General features: G+C 40.0%; 1 protein-coding gene across 5 annotated transcripts in view; it reads left to right on the plus strand.

Annotated features, from left to right (window-relative positions):
• RAF1 (Raf-1 proto-oncogene, serine/threonine kinase) overlaps positions 1 to 20,498 on the plus strand; it is a 92,614-nt gene that overhangs the window by 63,676 nt on the left and 8,440 nt on the right. For all 5 annotated transcript variants that reach the window (XM_074958149.1, XM_074958148.1, XM_074958152.1 and 2 more), the window contains 4 exons: positions 5,578 to 5,662; positions 6,772 to 6,948; positions 9,179 to 9,225; positions 12,056 to 12,174. In XM_074958149.1, coding sequence (XP_074814250.1) covers positions 5,578 to 5,662; positions 6,772 to 6,948; positions 9,179 to 9,225; positions 12,056 to 12,174 — 428 coding nt within the window. The remainder of the gene's footprint in view (positions 1 to 5,577; positions 5,663 to 6,771; positions 6,949 to 9,178; positions 9,226 to 12,055; positions 12,175 to 20,498) is intronic.

Genomic DNA, 20,498 nt, shown 5'->3' on the forward strand with positions numbered 1-20,498 from the left:
GAAGAGATGAAGTATTTGCTGAATTCCTCCACACACTGAAGGATTCTAGGGCAACTCTTCAATCCCTTGGGATTTATACTCCTGCCTACAAAAAGAAAGTACAGTTCTCAACCACCGTTCAAGTCTTGATCATCACAGTATACATCTTGGTATCTGTCACAAAGATCTTTGGAGCCACAGAGGAAGCAGAGGTTCCCCAGACAAAAACAATCAGGACCCCAACCAACTGCATCTCAGCCCTCCACTTTGAAGCAGCAGTTTTGACGAGTTGATTGAGGTGCCCATAGAACACTCTACTCACCATCTCATGGTGGAAAGCCTCGCTCATCCCTTCGGAGACCACCTTACCCTGTTCCGCAGCACCTGGAAACGGATAACCTCTGACAAGTGGGTCCTGAGATCATCCAGAATGTACACACCATCCATTTTTCCTCCTCCATCCCTCCCAAACAAGCTTCCCTGTCCCTCTTCAGGGACCTTTCTCACGAGAGTCTGCTATGCCGAGGGGTAAACCATCTCCTCAAAGCACAGAAGTTCAAGGTGGTTACTCTGTCAATGATCATTCCAGCATTAGAGAAAGGAGGCTGGTTCTTGGCCCTCAACCTTCAGGATGCATACTTCCACATTTTCATCATACCTAGTCACAGATGTTACCTCAGATTCATGCTAGGCCAGGACTACTATCAGTACAGAGTACTCCCTTTTGGCCTCTCATTGACCCCCAGGGTATTCTCCAAGGTCCTCTCAGTAGTGGCAGCCCACTTAAGCTCTCAAGGCATTGTGATTTATCCTTACCTTCTCAGGGCATGGTCCTTCACAGAAGCCCAACCAGTCACTCACACCACACTGGACCTGTTTCAGAATCTGGGCCTAGAGATCAACAAACAAAAGTCAACTTTAGCACCAGTACAGGTGAAGGCATTCTCCCTCATCACGGATTCCAGTCTCTCCTTGTTGATAGAGCCAGCACAATCCAGTCCCCAGATTTTGGCCAAACATTGCCTCCAGCTCCTGGGGCACATGGCCATGGGCACATTGGTTGTTGCTCATGCCAGACTACACAAGATGCCTCCAAGCATGGTTCGGTTCGGTTTACAGGCCAAACAGAGAGCCCAGACCACATAAGCAAACTTCTATGTCTACCAGAGTCAAGCAATCCGTAGACTGATAGAAGGACCCAGTAAATGTCTGTATGGGAATCCCATTTGTTCAGTCTTCCCCATCTCTACTTCTGCCCACTGATGCATCCCTCTTAGGATGGGGTGCACATCTCAATGGTTACACAATACAGGACAAATGGTCTCCAGCAGAGGCATGCCTCCACATCAACTTGCTCAAACTCAGAGCAGTCAGAAATGCGTGCGTTCACTTCCTCCCGCTGATGAAACACACACACACACACATACACACACACTTCCTCCCGCTGATGAAACACACACACCCCATAATGAACTATATGGCCTGCATGTATTACATAAACTGACAGGGAGGCACCAGGTCTCATTCCCTGTGCATAGAGGCATTAAAACTATGGAACCGATGCTTCTCCCACAATGTCTTAATATCAGCGGCCTACCTACCAGTAGTATGCAGCATGATGGTGGACAGTCTCAGCCATAAATTCCCATGCTGACCACGAATGAGAGAGAGATTTGGTGGTACTCTACGACATATTCTGACAATTGGGGACATTGGTAATAGACCTGTTCGCTACTTACTGGAACAAGAAATGTCCACAGTATTGCTCCAGAGTGGGGATTAGACGACACTCGGAGAGAGACACTCCTCCTCCCATGGGACAAGGGCCTTCTTTATGCCTTTCCCCCTTTCCTTCTATTACTGAAAATCCAGCTGAAAATGAAAAGAGAAAAAGCAAACATCATACTGATTGCGCCCACATAGCCCAGACAGACGTGGTACCCTTACCTGTAACAGCTGGCATTAATGTCCACCAGTGACTCTTCCAGTCACGCCTCACCTCCTGTTGCAGAACAAGAGATGCACTCTCTATCCGAACCTATGGATTCTGTGCACCAGGTGGGGGTAGGCAGGCGCAGCCCAGCGGGATCCCAGTATGGAGGGGCTTAGTATGGGGGGGATCCAGGTGTGGGGTGGGGCAATCTGGGTGCAGACATCTAAGCGGGAGATCTGGATGCACAGGGGCTCTTTGGTTCTGGGTGCAGGGGCAATGGGAGTTTGCAGGGGATCCAGGTGCATGTGATTGGGGCTTAGCGGGGGGGTCTGGGTGTGGGGAGCTTGGGGGCAGGTCTGGGTGCTGGGGGAGTGGGCCTTGATGGAGTGGGGGTCCTGGTGAAGCTGGTTGGGGCTCAGTGGGGTGAAGGTCTGGTGGTGAGCAGCTCGTTCTGGGGGTCTAGGTGTAGTAGGGTAGTGTTTGTCAGGATGAGAGTTCAATGGGCTTGCTTAACAGGGGGAGCCCTAGCTGTTGCTGAGGGGATGCTGCATTCTGGGCTTCTGCTTACCTCCATAATTCCCTTATACCCTTTTTTTCCCCATCTCGTGCAGGGCCCCACTAAGCGCATTAGGTTGGCAGAGTGCATCCTCAATACCGTGGCTAGCATCGACTCATGGAGTGGTGCACTGTGGGTAGCTATCCCGCAGTCCTCGCTGCCCATTGGAATTCTGGGCTAAGCTCCCAATGCGTGATAGGGCAAAAACATTGTCACGGGTGGTTTTGGGTACGTCGTCAGTCTCCCTTCCCTCCCTTCCTTCCTCCCTCCTTGAAAGCAACGGCAAACAATCATTTCACTGCTTTTTTCCTGGGTTATCCATGCAGATGCCATAGCATGGCAAGCATGGAGCCCGCTCAGCTGCACACTGCTTTTGTGAGTATTGTAAACACCTCACACATTATTCTGCAGTATGTGCAGAGACTAGCTAGGAGCCGCCAGCATGAGGAAGATTGTGAGGAGGACATAGACACAGACAATCCTGAAAGCATGGGATGTAGCAATTGGGATATCGTGACAGCACTGGAGTATGTTGATAGAGTGGAACGCTGATTCTGGGCCTGGCAAACAAGCACAGATTGGTGGTTCCGCACAGTGTTGCAGGTATGGGATGATTCCCAGTGTCTGCGAAACTTTTGCATGTGTAAGGCCACTTCCATTGAACTTTGTGAGTTACTTTCCTCCGCCCTGAAGTGCAGGAATGCCAAGATGAGACCTGCCCTGACAGCTGAGAAGTGAGTGGCAATAGTCCTATGGAAGCTTGCAATGCCAGACTGACTGTATTCCCTGACTATATTAAGGGTGGCATTTCCCCCACAGAAGTGGGAATAGATTTAGGAGCAAGAGTGGATAAATGTTATGATAAAAGAGCTCCATTGTGAAGCCAGGGTATAGTTCTGAACTGCAACTGTTAGTGATAGTATAATGGTTGCCCTGTTTTTAGTACTATGTGTGAGAGGAGGGCAGAGGAAAAAGGGGGTTAGCTGGAGGCTGTGAAAGCCTCCAGTGGGATTCTTTACAAAAAAGCTCTTGTAGGAAGATATTAGTAGATATTGCTCCAGTACTGTGGCTAATTCAAAAATAAATATGAGTTAAGTAGAGAAGATGGTCAGCCAACAAATGCTTACTTTTCTTGTGTTGAATCCATGGGCGGCGGGTATCATAGGCAGGGGTAGGCTGTGCCTTCCCAAACAGCCTAGCGTTGCCTTGCCCACACTCTGCAGCCAACCCAGGCCCCATCCTGCGGTTCCCAGAGTGCTCTGACTTGGAGGTTGGCTGGGGCTGGTTGGCCTGCCTCCTATAGGGAGGAGTCAGGGCCAGGAATGCTGTTGCCTGGCCGCCCGGAGCACTGGGGCTGGCTGCCCTGCCTGGCCACCGGGAGCACTGCCACCTGGTGCTAGGACTGGGGGGTGCGGTTGGGGTGCTCTGGGCTCCGGTGGGGGAGAGGGGCAGGGCCTTGGATACAAGGGGAGGTGCTGGGGGCTAGCCTCCCCTGGCAGCTGGGTCACCGGCCGCCCATGTTTGTATCCCTTTCCCCCTTTCTTTTATTTATTTATTTCTAGATTGAAGGCTCCTCAGACCAGCGAGACTCTTTCTATATGTTTGTATAGCATTTAGCAGAATGGAGCCCCAATCCCGGGTGGGGCTTCTGGTCACTACAATAATACAAATAATAATGGTGATTTAAAATAACACACAGAACATGAAAAATACTATTAATATACATTTCTATATATGGAACACCTGCTGTGTAGCTGAAAGGAGTGTGGAGACTTTTCCTCAAAGAACCGGTCAGAACTTTTGGAGATTAATCTTTTTCTAAAGGCAGGAGAGACCATCTTGGAAAAATCGTTAATTTGCCATTATGATTGCAGATAAGCCTGTGCCCGTTTAGGGCTTTGTTTAATGTAGGTGGTTTGGCAATGTTAAATAGGAGTAACCTTAAAATTGTGTGAGGTGCATCAAACAGGCCTATCATCAGGCAGGTCCTTAGGTTTACTTATGTACAGATTAGGCCAGCCAGCTTCCTGCAGTTCTATTTGACAAGAGGATTACAACCATTCTCACCCTCATGAGGCCCTGCCAATACAAGATTATTCCCTCCAGCATATTCTAATGTGCAATGTACAGTCTAATGTTAAATGAGTGTAACTTTCACTACTTCCCTGGAGGGACTGATGGTCCCTGCTTTAAAAATTCCTCCTTACATTCATTTGCTCAGCATCATACCATTATTATTGTACTTTCTTGAATCATATTTCTCTCCCTCTTTGTTTACCCAAGTAATAGAATTATAAACAGCTGACCCTGGATATCAGTCTTCCCATACATAAATTAAATTGCTGCTTAACTTTGGTCTTTGTTTATATTCCTGCAGCAGGTGCAGAATCCAAACAGGTGCTCATGTTCAAGTTAATTTGAATTTGCTTTTCAAGTAATATTTTGCAATATGTTGTATCAAATGGTTAAAGAACTGATGCACTATTACTCTTCCTTTGTCCACTAATTCTGTAATTCAAACATTAAAATCATGGTTTATTCTGCTGTCCTCTAGACATTAATTTTGAGGGAATAAAAGTCTAATTCTATTAACTTCTCTGTACTAAAACTGGGAAGAGGGAAGAGAAATGAGAATTTGGGTTCCTGACAGAAATCTATTGAATACAGTGGATACAGTGCTTGAAACAATGTGCTGAGGATGCATTTCTCCCCAAATAGCTCTTATTTAGAAAAACAACTTAATTGGTTTCCCCTGGATTAATAACTAAACTGTTTATACCTTCAGATTTAAATATGTTGTACAGTGGCCTTTGTTTAAGATCACATATGTGGTCCCATCAGCCGGTTACTAACCATTTAATAATAATAAAAGCCTTTCCAAGTAGTTAGAAAAAGATTGATCTTCTATTTGAGGTTACCTGATACCATCTCCACCAAATGAATTGTATGAAAATACAAAAGTCTGTTTTGTCCGTGGACCTCTCTCTGTACAAATTACCAAAGATGTATTGTGCAGAAATTTCAGAATTTTTAAGTTTAGAGGTGATAAAGCTGCTCTAAAAGACTGTTGTAAAGGTTACCAACAATATTGTGTTAAATGTATTTGCAGGAGATGTAGCAGTGAAGATATTAAAGGTTGTAAATCCAACCCCAGAACAGTTTCAGGCCTTCAGAAATGAAGTGGCTGTATTAAGGTGAGCTGATAACATGGACTTGCATAATTTTGTATTTACTGAATTTTCTGTACAGTATGTGGTACAGTGTTTCCTGCTATGGACTATAAATTTACTGCCTTTTGATTGCCACCTTATCACATGGTGCAGGATAATAGAGGTACTGATCAGTTTTGAGACCTTTATAATTTTCAATACCTCATTTATTATCCCTTGTACTCTTCTTTCTAAGCTAAATAGTACTAACATTTGTAATCCCTTGTCATATATGAACCTTGCCATAATTTTGTTGCCATTCTCTGGAACTCTTGAATCTCATCACTTTTAGGTAAGTTGATTGATACTGGACAGAATATTTGAGATGAAGGTGTGCCTTTTTATATAATGTCATAGTATTTTCTGTACTTTTAAAATCCATTCCCTAGTCAACTCAGGAAACCTCTTTGCTTTAATTACTGCCTATGCAGTGTCCAATATCATTGATCTATCAATAATGATAAAGTAGAAACCCTGTAATTAAGAGCCATTTTATGTGTTTGGGACTAGCTTTTTTTTGCCTCCATTTAATTATTTTACACTATGAAGTTAAATGTGTCTGCTATCATGCTGCGTAATGCTCCACTGTATTTAAATGTCATTTTCTCATGTCTCTCTAGTCTTTTCTGTGAACCAGAACAATTTGATGTCATCTGCAAACTGCAGCTTGACCTTTTGATACCATTTCAATTAACTTTTCCAGAGTACTTTAACGTAGAAGAGATGAATAATTTGCCTTTACGGAAGCTGTAGTAGTTTGATTCTGTCACGTTATACTTAAGTATTGTATTAATCTGTCTGTACTTGGACTCTGACGTAACTTTCTTGAAACTAAGAAGAAACATTTTAAAGTTAATAATTGGTAGGGTTTTTTTTTAAAACATGCCTGCTAACTTTCCTGTTTTTAAGAGGTAATTGTGGTATGTTTTCTAAAAATAACATCTTGCACATATGCATCCACATGCTCATCAAATAATTGTTAAACTCTAGATCTAAATACTTTGATGTCTCCTTAGCCAAGAATACATTTCAGGGAACTTTACAAATGTTTAAAAGAAGATATATGTTCTTTTCCTTTCCACTTCTTCCATTAGGAAGACCCGGCATGTTAATATTTTGCTGTTCATGGGCTACATGACTAAAGATAATCTGGCTATTGTTACGCAGTGGTGTGAAGGGAGCAGTCTGTATAAGCACCTGCATGTACAAGAGACCAAGTTCCAAATGTTTCAGCTCATTGATATTGCCCGACAGACAGCACAAGGAATGGAGTGAGTAGGATTAGAAATTGTCTATTCTGATCTGCTGATCTTCTTCAGGAGCAACTAATACATAAAAGAAACATTGTCCTAATGTATAATAGATATTAACATGGTACCAAACCCTCAAAGAGTTACAGTAGAACATCAGATTTATGAACAGTTCGGGAATGGAGGTTGTTCGTAACTCTGAACAAAATGTTACGGTGGTTCTTTCAGAAGTTTTCAATTGAACATTGACTTAATACAGCTTTGAAACTTTACTATGTAGAAGAAAAATGCTGCTTTCCCTTTTATTTTTTTTTTAGTAATTTACGTTTAACACAATACTCTACTGTATTTGCTCTTTTTTTGTTTTGGGTCGCTGCTGCTTGATTGTGTACTTCTGGTTCCAAATGAGGGGTGTGTGGTTGACTGGTCAGTTCGTAACTCTGAGGTTCTACTGTGTACAAATTATTAGGGAAGATAATGTTGATTGGGGACTGAAAGTCTGAATAACATTTTAGAAATTTTAATGTTTCAGAGCTTTTTAAACACAATTTAAAATCCTCCTGTCATATAATTTAAAATGTACATTTGTATTATACACAAAAAACTGGAGAAAAATAGTATGTGATCATGTAATCAAAGACCGTATCCTAATGCATATGCACAAGATGATTTGAATTAAGGTTGCATGGGAAATCTTAATTCTGGCATTTCCTAATGTTTGAGTGCCCGATTCTGCAAACTTAACGTTTTTCTAATGTAGATTTTTTCTACTTTCCAAGGCTTTAAAAAAAGCAAACTGAAAAAACAAAGTCCACCATGTGGCATTATATTGATACGCGTGTGTGTTCTCAGCAGTGGTGGAACTTTTAGATCTGCCACTCAGACCTCTGCCACTTATGCTAATGGAGTAACTAATAGGTTCTCCTCGTCGTGCACCAGCACTAGAGGAGGTGGAGCACAGGCTTTGCCACAGGGTTTCATAGATATTTGCTGGCACCAAAGAAATGGTGAGACTCAGGAATCTTGGCTGTGTTCTGAGTTTTGGAGGAAATTGTTTCTAGTAGTCAGAGACTCTTTTACCCCATCCCCTCTAACCTGTGCCTGTCCTATCTCTCTGCCCCACCCCAGTCCATTCTGTTTGCCTACCCAGTCCACACTTCTCATCCCGGTCCCAGTATGCTTACCTTGCATAGTCTAGTCCTAGTCTCCCTGTGTGGGTTTTATCAAATCCATTTTTATGTATAGAAAAGTATCTTAAATTAGTAACCTTTTATGTAATAAAAATTAGGGAAGCTAATTTGATTTAAAAAACAAAGTGAAATATATTTACAGTTTTTGCTAAACAGATAGTTTGTGTAAATTTTGGCTCAGAATAAATTTTAAAACCAAATTGTAAGCAACTAAAAAAATTAATATAGAAAATCCCTGCAGTTTCTTATATATTTACAGTGGTGCCAGTATGCCTTTATAATTATCTATCAGCACAGGTTGCAGGAAGATTACAGTAAATTTAAAAATTCTTGTCGGTGCTGCGTGAGATTTAAATAATCTTTTCTTTCTTGCTCTTAAATCTGAGACACAAGGTAACACTGTCATACAGCCTTTCAGAGATGGGGGCAGTTCACAAATTTTCAGAACGTTTTTAATTAGCAATGTGTGCAATGTTTGGTTTGCTTTGCAGAGAAGAAGCTGGAAGATATAGTTTAACCTTTAGTTTATCGGCAGACAATTTTAAGCTGATTTCAACCTCACTAGTGTAATTTTGGGCTGATGTAGGTTAATGGAATGCAATATTAGGTAAAGATAATTTTACATTAGTGGTGAGTTGCATCCCTTTCTCTGGCTGTTCTAAAAGAAAAGATACTGACCAATTCATGTGGAAAGGAATGACACAGTTCTTATAGTATTTTCTCATTATTGAAGGCAAATGTTGATACGTAAACAGCAAATGGAGCATAAGCGCAAAAAGAACTTTATGGCGAACGTACAGAAATGATGGTTATTTTCTGTTTTTAGTCTTGTGGACTGGTAAAATTAAATACATGCTATGAAGCCAAAGGGCGTTTAGCACCAAGTTTTAAGTTTAGAACAAGTTGAACTATAGCCCTAAAACATTTAGTGATATAATCTTATAATTTATTCAGGTAGCTTTTGTAAAAAAATTTATTTAGACTAAATTTGGTTTGCCAAATTAGTATAAATATATATGTAACAATTGATATATTTTTAAAACATTTTTTTCTTTTCACAGCTATTTACATGCAAAGAATATCATCCACAGAGACATGAAATCAAATAGTATCCTTTCTCTAATTAGTCAAATTTCCTTTAACTGTTTAAATTGGTATCAGACTGATGACTGAATATAAATACTCTGAAGGTTTTCCTGTGAAGTTGAAACATCCTAGTTAAAATTACAACAATTAAAAAAACAAACAGAAAAAAACAGTTTTCTCTTTCGTGATCAAGAGGAAGTCATTCCCCAGCCAGGTAAGGATGTATGGAATATATATTTATACACTTCGTCTTTCTTACCTGTGTTCATATGCAATCTTGGGATGCAAACCTGGCCTATTCTAATCTAATTGACTTCCAATATATCCCCAGCTTCAAAAGATAATTTAGGACAGAAATTAGACTCTTGTTTTGATTACTTTCACATGGGATTAGATGACCAAAAACACAAAAAAACTGGAAACTTTTGGTGGAAACTGAGCCAAAAATCTTCTTGATTCTAAAATTGGGAAAGGAAAATGTATAATGAACTTGACTATTATGTTCCTAGCAGCATACCTGTTGAATAATTCATACTAAATAAAGATTCTGCAGTTTCCTTTTGCATGTCACTTTTCTTTTCTTGATATGTGAGGCTTATGTGTAGGTAATTTAAAAGAAAATTCTATTCTAGGAGCTTAGTTTATGAACTGAATATCTGGCAAATCTCTGGCTTATGAACTTCAGACAAGTCTCCGGCTTTGAAACTACCAAGCAGAATGTTGACTGAAACTGGCAAAATAACAAACTCAAACTTGCCTCAGCAGAATGTTGGGGGGGGAAACTGTTTTCTTAAATGGCAGAATTTCTACAAAGATAACTTCAGTTGTTCAGTAAACAAATGAGTGTTCATGTTTTCAATGAGGATGAAAGACTAATCATTTTAAGTGTAAAATTGCTATTGATACATTTATAATTGCAACTATCTTTTATATCATTTTATTTCAGTCTGCTTTTCCCCTCAAGTTCACCAGATATCATAAGAAGAGTAAGGGATAGCTCTCTCTGACACATCTATAGAATCTTTCAGAATATTAGATTTTTTAATCAATTCTTGAATTAGATTTTGAAGTGTTTTCTTTCTGGAACAATACCACTACTAAAGAACATATTGGAGCTGTTAGTGATTGGTATACCGTATAAGACTTATATCCCATGCTACAGACTGTAGAGCTCTCAATTGAGTGACATTCTTAAATTAAGCTTCTTGGCACACCCCCCCAACAATGAGCACCAGATAGATGAGTTTAATTTGGTTTCTGTTTCCAGTGATAAATGTTTCCACTTATTTTGAATTCTGTGATAAACTGTGTGCTTTATTCACCTATTTAGGTATATATGCAGATACAGACATGAACTGTTGTGAGAGTTATGATCTAAACTTAGCTATGGTAGAGATGAAAGGCTAGTTACTCCTGGGGGAATTCTGCACCACTGCATGTGCATAATTAATTAGCTGTGCATATTTTTATTTTTTTGTGCAGAAAAAAGCTTCTGCTGGAAAGTTGCTACAGTTCCACCTTTTGCACACCAGAGGGCGCCTTGGCTCTAGAACAGAGCAGCTGCTCCCAGCCAGCTAGGGAAGAGAGAGAGCCTGCATTCTTCACAGTGCCTATCGGGCTAGGTCAGGAGACGGGCTTTGGGGGAGACAGTCCTCATGGTGCTGCTGAGGGGGGGGGATCAGACTGGCTCATAAGGGCTTGTGTGGGAGGACAGACTGGGGGGGATGAATGGGAGTGGAGGCGCAGGGCCATGCGGGGGGAGGGAGGAGCAGGCCCACATGGTGATGTGGGAGGGGGTGCAGAGCTACATAGGGATGGGGGTGGCTGAGTGGGACACATGGGGATAGAGGGGAGGGAGTGTCTGGGGGTGGAGGGACACGTGGACAAGGGGGTGCAAGGACACATGGGGATGGGGGGAGTGGGTGTCTTAAGTGGGGGTGGAGGGACACATGTGGACAGGGGCAGATGTGACTGACTGAGAGACACACTAGGGGTCAGCCAGGGTCTGCATGGGGGAAGCTCCCTAACAATCCCTCCCTGCCCCCCCCCAAAAAAAAACAAAACAAAACAAAAACCTGTTCCATGCTTTTCCCACCCAAACCCAACTACCCTCCAAGTTCACACTCAAGCTCCTTCCCAGCAATTACTTCCCTCTCCCATAGCTCCTCTGTTACCCCGACTTCCCCCAAGCCTTCGCACTGCTTCTGAGGGGTGTTGGAAATATGGTTCTGTATTGTAGTTTAAATGAATTATTACTCCGAGTTCTGTATTAATATGCGTAGTAAGGAATCTATTTGTCAAAAAACATTTCCTGAATCTTTTTTGTTGTCTGTATTGTTACAGACATACTTGGTATTTTGAAATAAATGACCAAAAATAATTGAAACTGGTGTGATTATATAGTGTTATTTTGACAAATAAAATATGCAGAATTTTTCAGAATTTGAAAATATTGTGTGCAGAATGCTTAATTTTTTGGTGCAGAATTCCCCCAGGAGTAGCTAGTGCACTAAACAATAATACTGAGCCATCTCATATAGTTATTCCAGCCCCTCTGCTAAAATATTTGCATTTTCCCTGAGTGTTAGTTATGTTAGTGCAGGCGCAATAAATATGAATAAAATGAAAGGGGAGATATTTGGGATTATATTTATTTCAAAGCTAGGAAAATGTTTTTAACTACGACCTGTCGAGGTAATGCATGAAATGAATCAGAGCAAATACAGAAACTGTGCAAAACTCTTGGCCCACTGACTGGCATGTGAGAAAAACGAAACCATTTGGTAAAGGTGATAGAAAATCCAGTCTGATTTACACAAAATTTCTGCAGAAGTTCCTAAACAACCTTTTAGATATATTTCTTCATGAAGGCCTCACAGTGAAAATAGGAGATTTTGGTCTGGCAACAGTAAAATCCAGATGGAGTGGATCTCAGCAGGTGGAACAGCCTTCCGGTTCAATCCTCTGGATGGTAAGAAAAATACTTGCAGATTTTTTAAATTCTGCCTCATTTGTGTGCAAATTCAAAATGTTTTGTCAATGGGAGAATAATCTGATCCAAACTATTTTGATAATATGCAAAATTATACCTTAAATAAAACAAAGAGAAATTGCAAATACATAAATAAATGATATATACACACACAATATCTTTGGTTAATTAGTTAGTTGCCTAGTCAAAGGTAAGTTGGTTAATTGCTTAGTCAAAGGTGTTGTTCCAAAGCATGTAAGTTTCTTTGGGTACTTGATCTCTTATCCATGGAGATGTGGGTGTCATGTGTTTCCTTATTTCGGTGCTCACTTCTGAGAATGGTTTACCAGCATAGAACAAATGCTGCTGTCAGTCCTGCAAGTGTCATTTTTTTAAAAATGGTTTTGATAGGACAGCAAAATATTTGCTTTACCTAAAGATTTGAAAGAGTCAGAATTCTTTAGAACAGTTTGGCATTTTGCTTGTGTTGTGCTTCAAAATTTTTTTTTTTTAAATCATCCATTCTGGCACATCAGGCTCCAGTAAGCTTCAGCCGTTGCCATATAGCAGAAATGTTAATTATTCTAATTTTTAGAAAATATGCAGATTATTAAAATTATTAATTTTTGTTCCCTTGGTGTGATGGGATTTTAAAAAATGTTGAGTGTTGCTGGATTAGTATTTTATTGTGTTTCTGTAAAGCCCCTGGAGTGATTTTGTCGGCACTACTTTAAAAATATCATTCTAGGTCAGTGGTTCTCAAAGCTGGTCCACTGCTTGTTCAGGGAAAGCTCCTGGCAAGCCAGACTGGTTTGTTTACCTGCCGCGTCTGCAGGTTTGGCTGATCGTGGCTCCCACTTCCCGCAGGCCCATTGGCCTGGAGCGGCGAACCGCAGCCAGTGGGAGCCACGATGGGCCGAACCTGCGGACACGGCAGGTAAACAAATCGATCCTGCCCGCCAGGGGCTTTCCCTGAACAAGCGGCGGACCGGCTTTGAGAACCACTGTTCTAGGTGACTTTGAGCAAATGAGTGTCTCTACCTTTCAGTCAACTCATAAAGAACATTCTGTGCTACTATGCAGATGATTTTTTTTTTTTATGAAGCTACTCATGGGCAATCCCTGTTGCTAATATGCATACTTGCATATTCTTGTAATGTATATCCCTGCTGCATACATTCAATATAGTAGACTTGGCAGGACATGAGAATTTTTTGTTTCCCAACTCAGCATCTGTGGAGTGTATTTGTTTTGACTTTTGATTAAATTGGAAATATTTTTTTCCTGAACCACTTGGAGGGAGTAACATGTTTATAACTTACTGTACCTTTGAAAGAGGGTCACACTGTGGGGGAAATATTTATGTGCCCTCCTTTGATGCTCTATTTACTACTTAAATGCATTTTGCTAATACATCTGTTTAGTTTTCCCCCCATTTGATTTTGCAAAGAAGTTGTAAGGCGCTGTGTGAAAGATATGATATTGCTACCAACACATGGTGGTGGTTTCATTACTGGATCAAACAGAGTGAAGTGAGAGAGGATGTGTGCTTATTAATGTACACATCTTGATTAATAGCAAGAGAAATAGAAATAATAGTAAAGTGAATTGCTTTTTATCTAAATATTCTGTCTCAAATATGAAATTACCTTTTTACACAGTTCCTATGTTGGGTTGTATTGATCAGTTCACTTAATTCTGATTCATGGCTCTAGCCATTTTCTTACCTTTTCCAATGTTTCCTACTTGTATATACTGCTTTCTAACAAACTGAAACCAATAAGTGAATTTTTTTTTAAAGGAATTGCAATTCCTGTTAGCACTATGGACCAAAACTTACCCTTGTGTCAATAGTTGATATATATGAGGACTCTCGTAGCATATATTGACAGAAGAGGGTATAATTAACACTATTTAAGCATCTCATGCTTCTATTAAGATTCCTGTCTGTAAAACTAGGATATAGAATAGTAAGTGTTGTCTTTCTTCTTTTTGTACAAGCAAGAGTAACAATACCTTATAGAGTGTTTCTCTACCATTAAATGCCAGTTCTAAGGAAATATAGACAAAGAAGTATTAAGTTTGAAACTTGCACGTAAGGAACAGAAATTATGGCTTCTTCTCTATCCTTTTCACACCCTGTTGTTCATAGAAATTTCACTGCACACTGATGGTCCCGTTCTTTACCTAGGCATAATGCAACAAGTCATTATATCCCCACCCTTGCTTTTGTGGCTTGCATCAGCTGCTAAATGTTACTTGAGTATAGGATTTTGTTACTACTTTGGCATAATGCTTGCAGCATGTTCGCTGCTTGCAATGGACTGGAAAAATTGGACTCCTGTTGAAGATTGATGTAAGTTTACTTAAGTGTTACATAACTTTGTTCTTGGCTAATGGCAGAACATGCGATATCAGAACAGCCGGACATAGTATGCAGTTTTAAAGTAGTCTATGTAATCATGCAATCCATGTGTAACAAACAAAATGGATGTGAATTCAAATAGCTGCAGTTTAGCCATGAAAGGCGTCAACTGCTTTTTGGCCCTGATCTTGCAATCCCCCTACTCATTCAAGCAGTCCTTACTCATGAAAAAATACTCCCGAAATTAATTCGGTTGTGGTACTTGTTTAAGGACTGATATTCTGAATAACACTTTGCAGGGTTGGGCCCTTTACAATCTAATGATTGCATAGTTTCACACTTCCTTAAACTTAGAAAACGTGCTCTGGATTTTGTATTCAACTGTACAGTTTAGGTTTTTGTATTGTTCTTGGTATATCTTGTGTATTTCAGTCAACCAAAACTGTAAGATTGTGAAGATAGAGAGTTCTTCCCTCCTTTTAGTAGTTTTTAATATGTGGAGTGCTGTTTTGGTATCAAATTTTCAAATAAAATATAAATAATTTGGTTATTGCTCTGACATTGGAAAGTGCATGTGCTATGATCATTTTGAATGACGATTTTCAGCTGCATCACAACTTCAAGATAGCATAGTTTTGCCTTCTCTGAGATTATAGTCCAATACTTTATGGGTTGCTATATTTCAAAGTTCCTTCCAAAGCTGAACTCTTACTAGGGTATAATGTATTGACAGTTAATTAACTCCTTTTCTGTCTTTTTTTTATTCATGTCCAGGTTTATCATGCCCTATATTAATGCTAAATACATATGTTCGTAGCATCAAGAACTTGACTAAAGAGCCTTAAAGAATTAGGTACTACAATGATGGGTACTATAGAAAACCAATAGGATATGGCTGAACACTTACGGTTGACAATTTTTGGCATTTAGAGTTTTAACTTTAATGTTTAAAGAGCAAGGATCGTATGAAGTTTTCTTTAGCATCTGGCATGTACGTGATATGTTTTCTCATAAATAGTTCAGTTTTTTAAATCGATAGGTTTAAATTAGTTCTAGGAAATAAAAATATTACACAAAAGAAAGGGGGAGTAAAGCTTTTATGAAGCATTGAATTTTTGGTACAATTTCCTGTTTGCTATTATGTTTTAGATTATTTGTATACTTATCTTCCATAAACAAATCTTAGCCAAGCATCCTTGTATTCTTAACAAACATTTCCTGGTTTTTCTCAGACCACAAATATAGAGTAACAATGAAGACTGCCAGCCCATATTAACACCAAGAGCTTACATTTAAAGTAACACTTGCAGGTAGTCTAATACTAAAATTCAGGACTGTTAAAATGTTTTAATTAAAATATTTAAAATTCAATAAATCTTTGATTGAGTTAAATTATTCCGAGGCAGTGTGAATCTTTCAGTGTTGTCTTAGAACATAATCTGGAAAATGATATTGACCAATCTTTTTTCATTGTGAAAACTGAGTGAAGGTTTTAAAAAAAAAAAAAGAAAAGAATATAAATGATGAAAGTGAAAACTTTGTTAAAATGTTTCAAATTAATACTCTAAGGAGTTGGGTAAGAAAGTTTTTTTTTTTTTTTTTTTTTTTTCCTTTTTACCTGATAATGGACATTTATTATTAAAGGACCACTAAAATGTTTATATTTAGTACTCTTAGGAGCTCTGTGGTTTTTGTTTTGTTTTGTTTTTTTTGACATATTTGACATGTTGTTCCAATAAGATTTATTTTGCTAGATTTCATTTTATGAAGGAAAGATGTAAGACTGAATTCTAACACTCGCAAAAGTGAAACTTTAAGGCTGTTTGAAATTTTCCTTTCAATTTGGCTTAGACTTTACAGAACACCAATAAAGTACATTTTCTAAACTTTTCTATAGGACTTCGATTAAATTCAAATATCTATTCTGATGATTTTGTGTCAGAATCAGTAAGTTATATTCTAGCAAATTCTCAGCCAGGAAGCATTACTTACAACTCTCTTGCAGGAGCTGAAAAGGTTTCTGTTATGCATAAAGGACCCAATTTAGGGTTCGATTGTGCTCCTGTTGATAGCAGAACAAGGCCTTTATTGAGATTTTATTGTTGCTGTCATAACTACAATTTTCTGTTTAATTAGCACACTTTGTTCATTTACTCTGAAAGGAAAGGGAATACTTGACACTGATTTAAGTGGCAAAAGACCAAATGCTTTGGTTTTTGCCTATATATTCCAAATAACCCACACTTAGAAACTGAAATAGCACAGAAGGAACACTTGATGGGGGAAAAATATTTCTCTGCCATTGTAGAGGAATTCACAAGGATGAGTCTGGCTTTTCAGACTTTTTGAACTGGGGCCAAGATTTGGGCACTTCCTAGTTCTTATTTTAGACTGTCTACAGATTCAGGAAGACAGCACTATATTGATGGATTTGGTTCTCACTTGGAACTTTTATCTTTGTAACCATAAGGGGTAGAAACATGAAAGCTTAGGTTATTCAGCAACTTCTGGTAAGCCCTTATTAGCAACTAGCTCAGGGGTGAAAAAACTTTCTGGCCCGAGGGCCACATCTGGGAATAGAAATTGTATGGTGGGCCATGAATGATCACAAAATTGGGGTTGGGGTGCATGAAGAGATGAGGGCTCTGGTTGGAGGTGCAGGCTCTGGGCTGGAGTGGGGGAGAGGAGTACTGGGGGGGGGCAGGGAGGAGTGAGGGCTTGGCTGGAGGTGCAGCCTCTGGGGTGGGGCTGGGAATGAGGGGTTTGGGGTGTAGGAGGGTGCTCTGGGCTGGGATCAAGGGGTTCAGAGGGCAGGAGGGGGATCAGGAGGTTAGGGTGCAGGAAAAGGCTCAGGGGGCGCAGGCTCCAGTCAGCATTTACCTCAAGCAGCTCCCGGAAGCAGTGGCATGTCCCTTCTCCGGCTCCTACACGAGGCGCGTTCTGGCAGCTCTGCATGCTGCCCTGTCTGCAAGTACCACCCCTGCAGCTCCCATTGGCTGCAGTTTCAATGGGAGCTGCAGGGGCAGCGCTTGGCATGGGGCAGTGTGCAGAGCGGAGGCCCGTGATTGCCCCTATGCATAGGAGCTGGAGGGGGGGCCATGCTGCTGCTTCCAGGAGCTGTGTGGCATGGCCCCTGACCCTGCTCCCTGGCTGGAGCACCGGAGCAGGGCAAGCCCCAGACCCTGCTCCCCAGCTGGAGCTCGAGGGTCAAATTAAAACAGCTGGCTGGCCAGATCCGGCCTGTGGGCTGTAGTTTGCCCACCCCTGAACTAGCTGTTGGCAAGTGGATTTGTCAGGCTCTGTTGAGAAAGCAAGTTATACACATAAAGATAGGTTTCAGAGTAGCAGCCGTGTTAGTCTGTATTCGCAAAAAGAAAAGGAGTACTTGTGGCACCTTAGACGCTAACCAATTTATTTGAGCATAAGCTTTCGTGAGCTACAGCTATGCATCCGATGAAGTGAGCTGTAGCTCACGAAAGCTTATGCTCAAATAAATTGGTTAGTCTCTAAGGTGCCACAAGTACTCCTTTTTCTTTTTACACACAAAGATGGTGCTACTTTTAGAAAATACAGTTTTTAATACTGAAATATATTAGCCTTTAGGTACTCTTTAAAGAACTTTTAGAATTAAACATAGGTAGACGTAGATTTGTATGACTTTCTGGATCTATTCACTAATGAATAACTTCATAGTATTGTTAGTAAACCTGATGATGAAATGTTCTCCACAGAGCAGAGGGCTGCTTTCATCAAGATGGAGCATTGAATTCTTGGTTTGGTAGCCTCAACTAGTCACACCTTATAATAAAGCTTGAGGGCAGTTGTGGCCTGCACTTTGACTATCTCTGTTGTCAAGACTCATGAAATATCAGTATTCCTGTGTGGGTTTTTTTGGTTATACCAAAGTTCTTAGGGGTCCAAATTCATCTTTGGTGTAGATTAGGGGAGACCTGCCCTTTCTTTGAGGAATATCGTTGTTTATATCCGTTCCTACAGTATTGGCCCTTTGTAGTATCTGATATCCTCATGCATGTCAGTGACGTGACAGTTTTTTCTGAACAGTAATATCTGTTTTGCTACTTTTACACACCACTGTGGAACTTTGGAATCAATCAGTGTTATGCAGTGGTTCTCAAGATGTCAGCCTCCACCCCAAATCCTGCTTTGCCTCCAGCATTTATAATGGTGTTAAATATATAAAAAGTGTTTTTAATTTATAAGGAGGGGTTGCACTCAGAGGCTTTCTATTTGAAAGGGGTCACCAGTACAAAAGTTTGAGAACCACTGCTGTTATGTGTGTATAAAAAATTCTGCCACAGAATCCAAGATTTTTTTTTAAATTTTAAAACAAAAACATTCGTGTTTCTAGTCCTCATGATCGTGAAGAAAATCGGGAAAACTTGAATGGAGTATAAACCAATGCTGTTTTATTCAAGTCTGCAAACCACCTGAAACAATAGCACTGAGAATTTTGAATCGCCCCATTCATTTCAACAGGTTAACTTAGAAATGTAAAAAAACACAGTGAGATGGAAACATATATCATTGTGTCAATACTTCAATTCCAAATAGCTTCCCTCTCCAAGTGTGAAAAGCTCTAACTTTCTTAATTCCACTGATGAATTCTGTAATGCATTTAATGCAAAAAACAGCTTTGTGGATCAGGTGACTGCTTGGGCTCTCTCAAGCCCACATGATCCCGTGGCTCTGAGTTTAGGTGGCTAGACTGAGTCTCTGCTTCAGCGGCAATATCCACATTGGTATTGTTAGCATGCTTGGTCACTCCCCTCATCCCTCCCCCAGACCAAAAAATAAAAAATTTGGTAGAAGGTTTCTGAAGAAATTGATCAAGGAAAGCTATTTAGTGGCTTATGTCTGGGTTTATGAGAGCAGAATCATTCAGCCATGTTTCTTTTAATCAGTTTCTGGCTGCATTTGTCAGGGCACAAGTTGATTTTATTTCTGTGTTTTGTAGTGGCTCTAGCATACCATCTGTTTTTTTTTTTTCAACCTTAACTTTACATTATTTTACAAACATTTCTTCATTGTTAAATATTTGCAGTATAAATTCTATTAGGGAATAAAAGTCTGCTGATTATATCAACTGCTGATTTGTGAATAGGAATGCATGTAGTCATAGAGAAGCCTCATATTGAGGGTATCTGTCATCATGAAAAAAGAATTGGAGCTTTGATTAGTCAGTCAACTTGAAAATCACATTTTTGAAACTTGCATGCCTACATTTATTACAAATAGCACATTCAGTTATTATACTTGAAAGAGATTGGTGGTGTTGGGAGAGGAAGATTTCTTTAGTTTGTTAACTTTGAACATTTTTGTGTGTTAGGAAAGCAGAAAAACCTTAGGAGTCTTTTGAAACAGAATTTAAAAACTTCCCCTGCACTTCTGTACATCTTATTTAGGGGGTAGGTGCTGTCAAACTTAAAATGAGTCAATTTTAAAAAAATTCAATTGATGATGTTCCTTTTAAATACAGTGCCCTGTGGTCTCTGGCATCAGGATGTTAAAACAGAAAGACAGTTTATCATGGGAATCCACTCCTCCATCAGGCTTGGAACTATTGGATTTTCTGCCTTTTTCCCCCAAGCCTTGGAGGCTGGTACATTATTCTTCTTTCCTCCAACCCCTTTTAACAACAAGTACAAAGGCCAAAGACTGGTACCTCTGAATCACAACACATGCTCTAATTCTGTTAGTTTTTAAATGAGTGATTAAGACACAAAAAACTTCCTTAAAATATAACGTTTGGTGTTTATATGAAAAAACTAAAAGAAAAGCAAGGAAATAGGTGAAGTATAAAGATGTGTTTGGCTTCCACAGGGAATGTGGGTGTATTATTTTAGTTCATGTCCACTGTTGGGAAAAACTCCCATTTTTCACTCCACTTACTCAGTAGCTTTAAAAGGTTAGTAGACTATGCTGGGCCCTGCATTATGTT

This window comes from Natator depressus, chromosome 7 (assembly GCF_965152275.1).
Source record: "Natator depressus isolate rNatDep1 chromosome 7, rNatDep2.hap1, whole genome shotgun sequence".
Taxonomy (NCBI): domain Eukaryota; kingdom Metazoa; phylum Chordata; order Testudines; family Cheloniidae; genus Natator; species Natator depressus.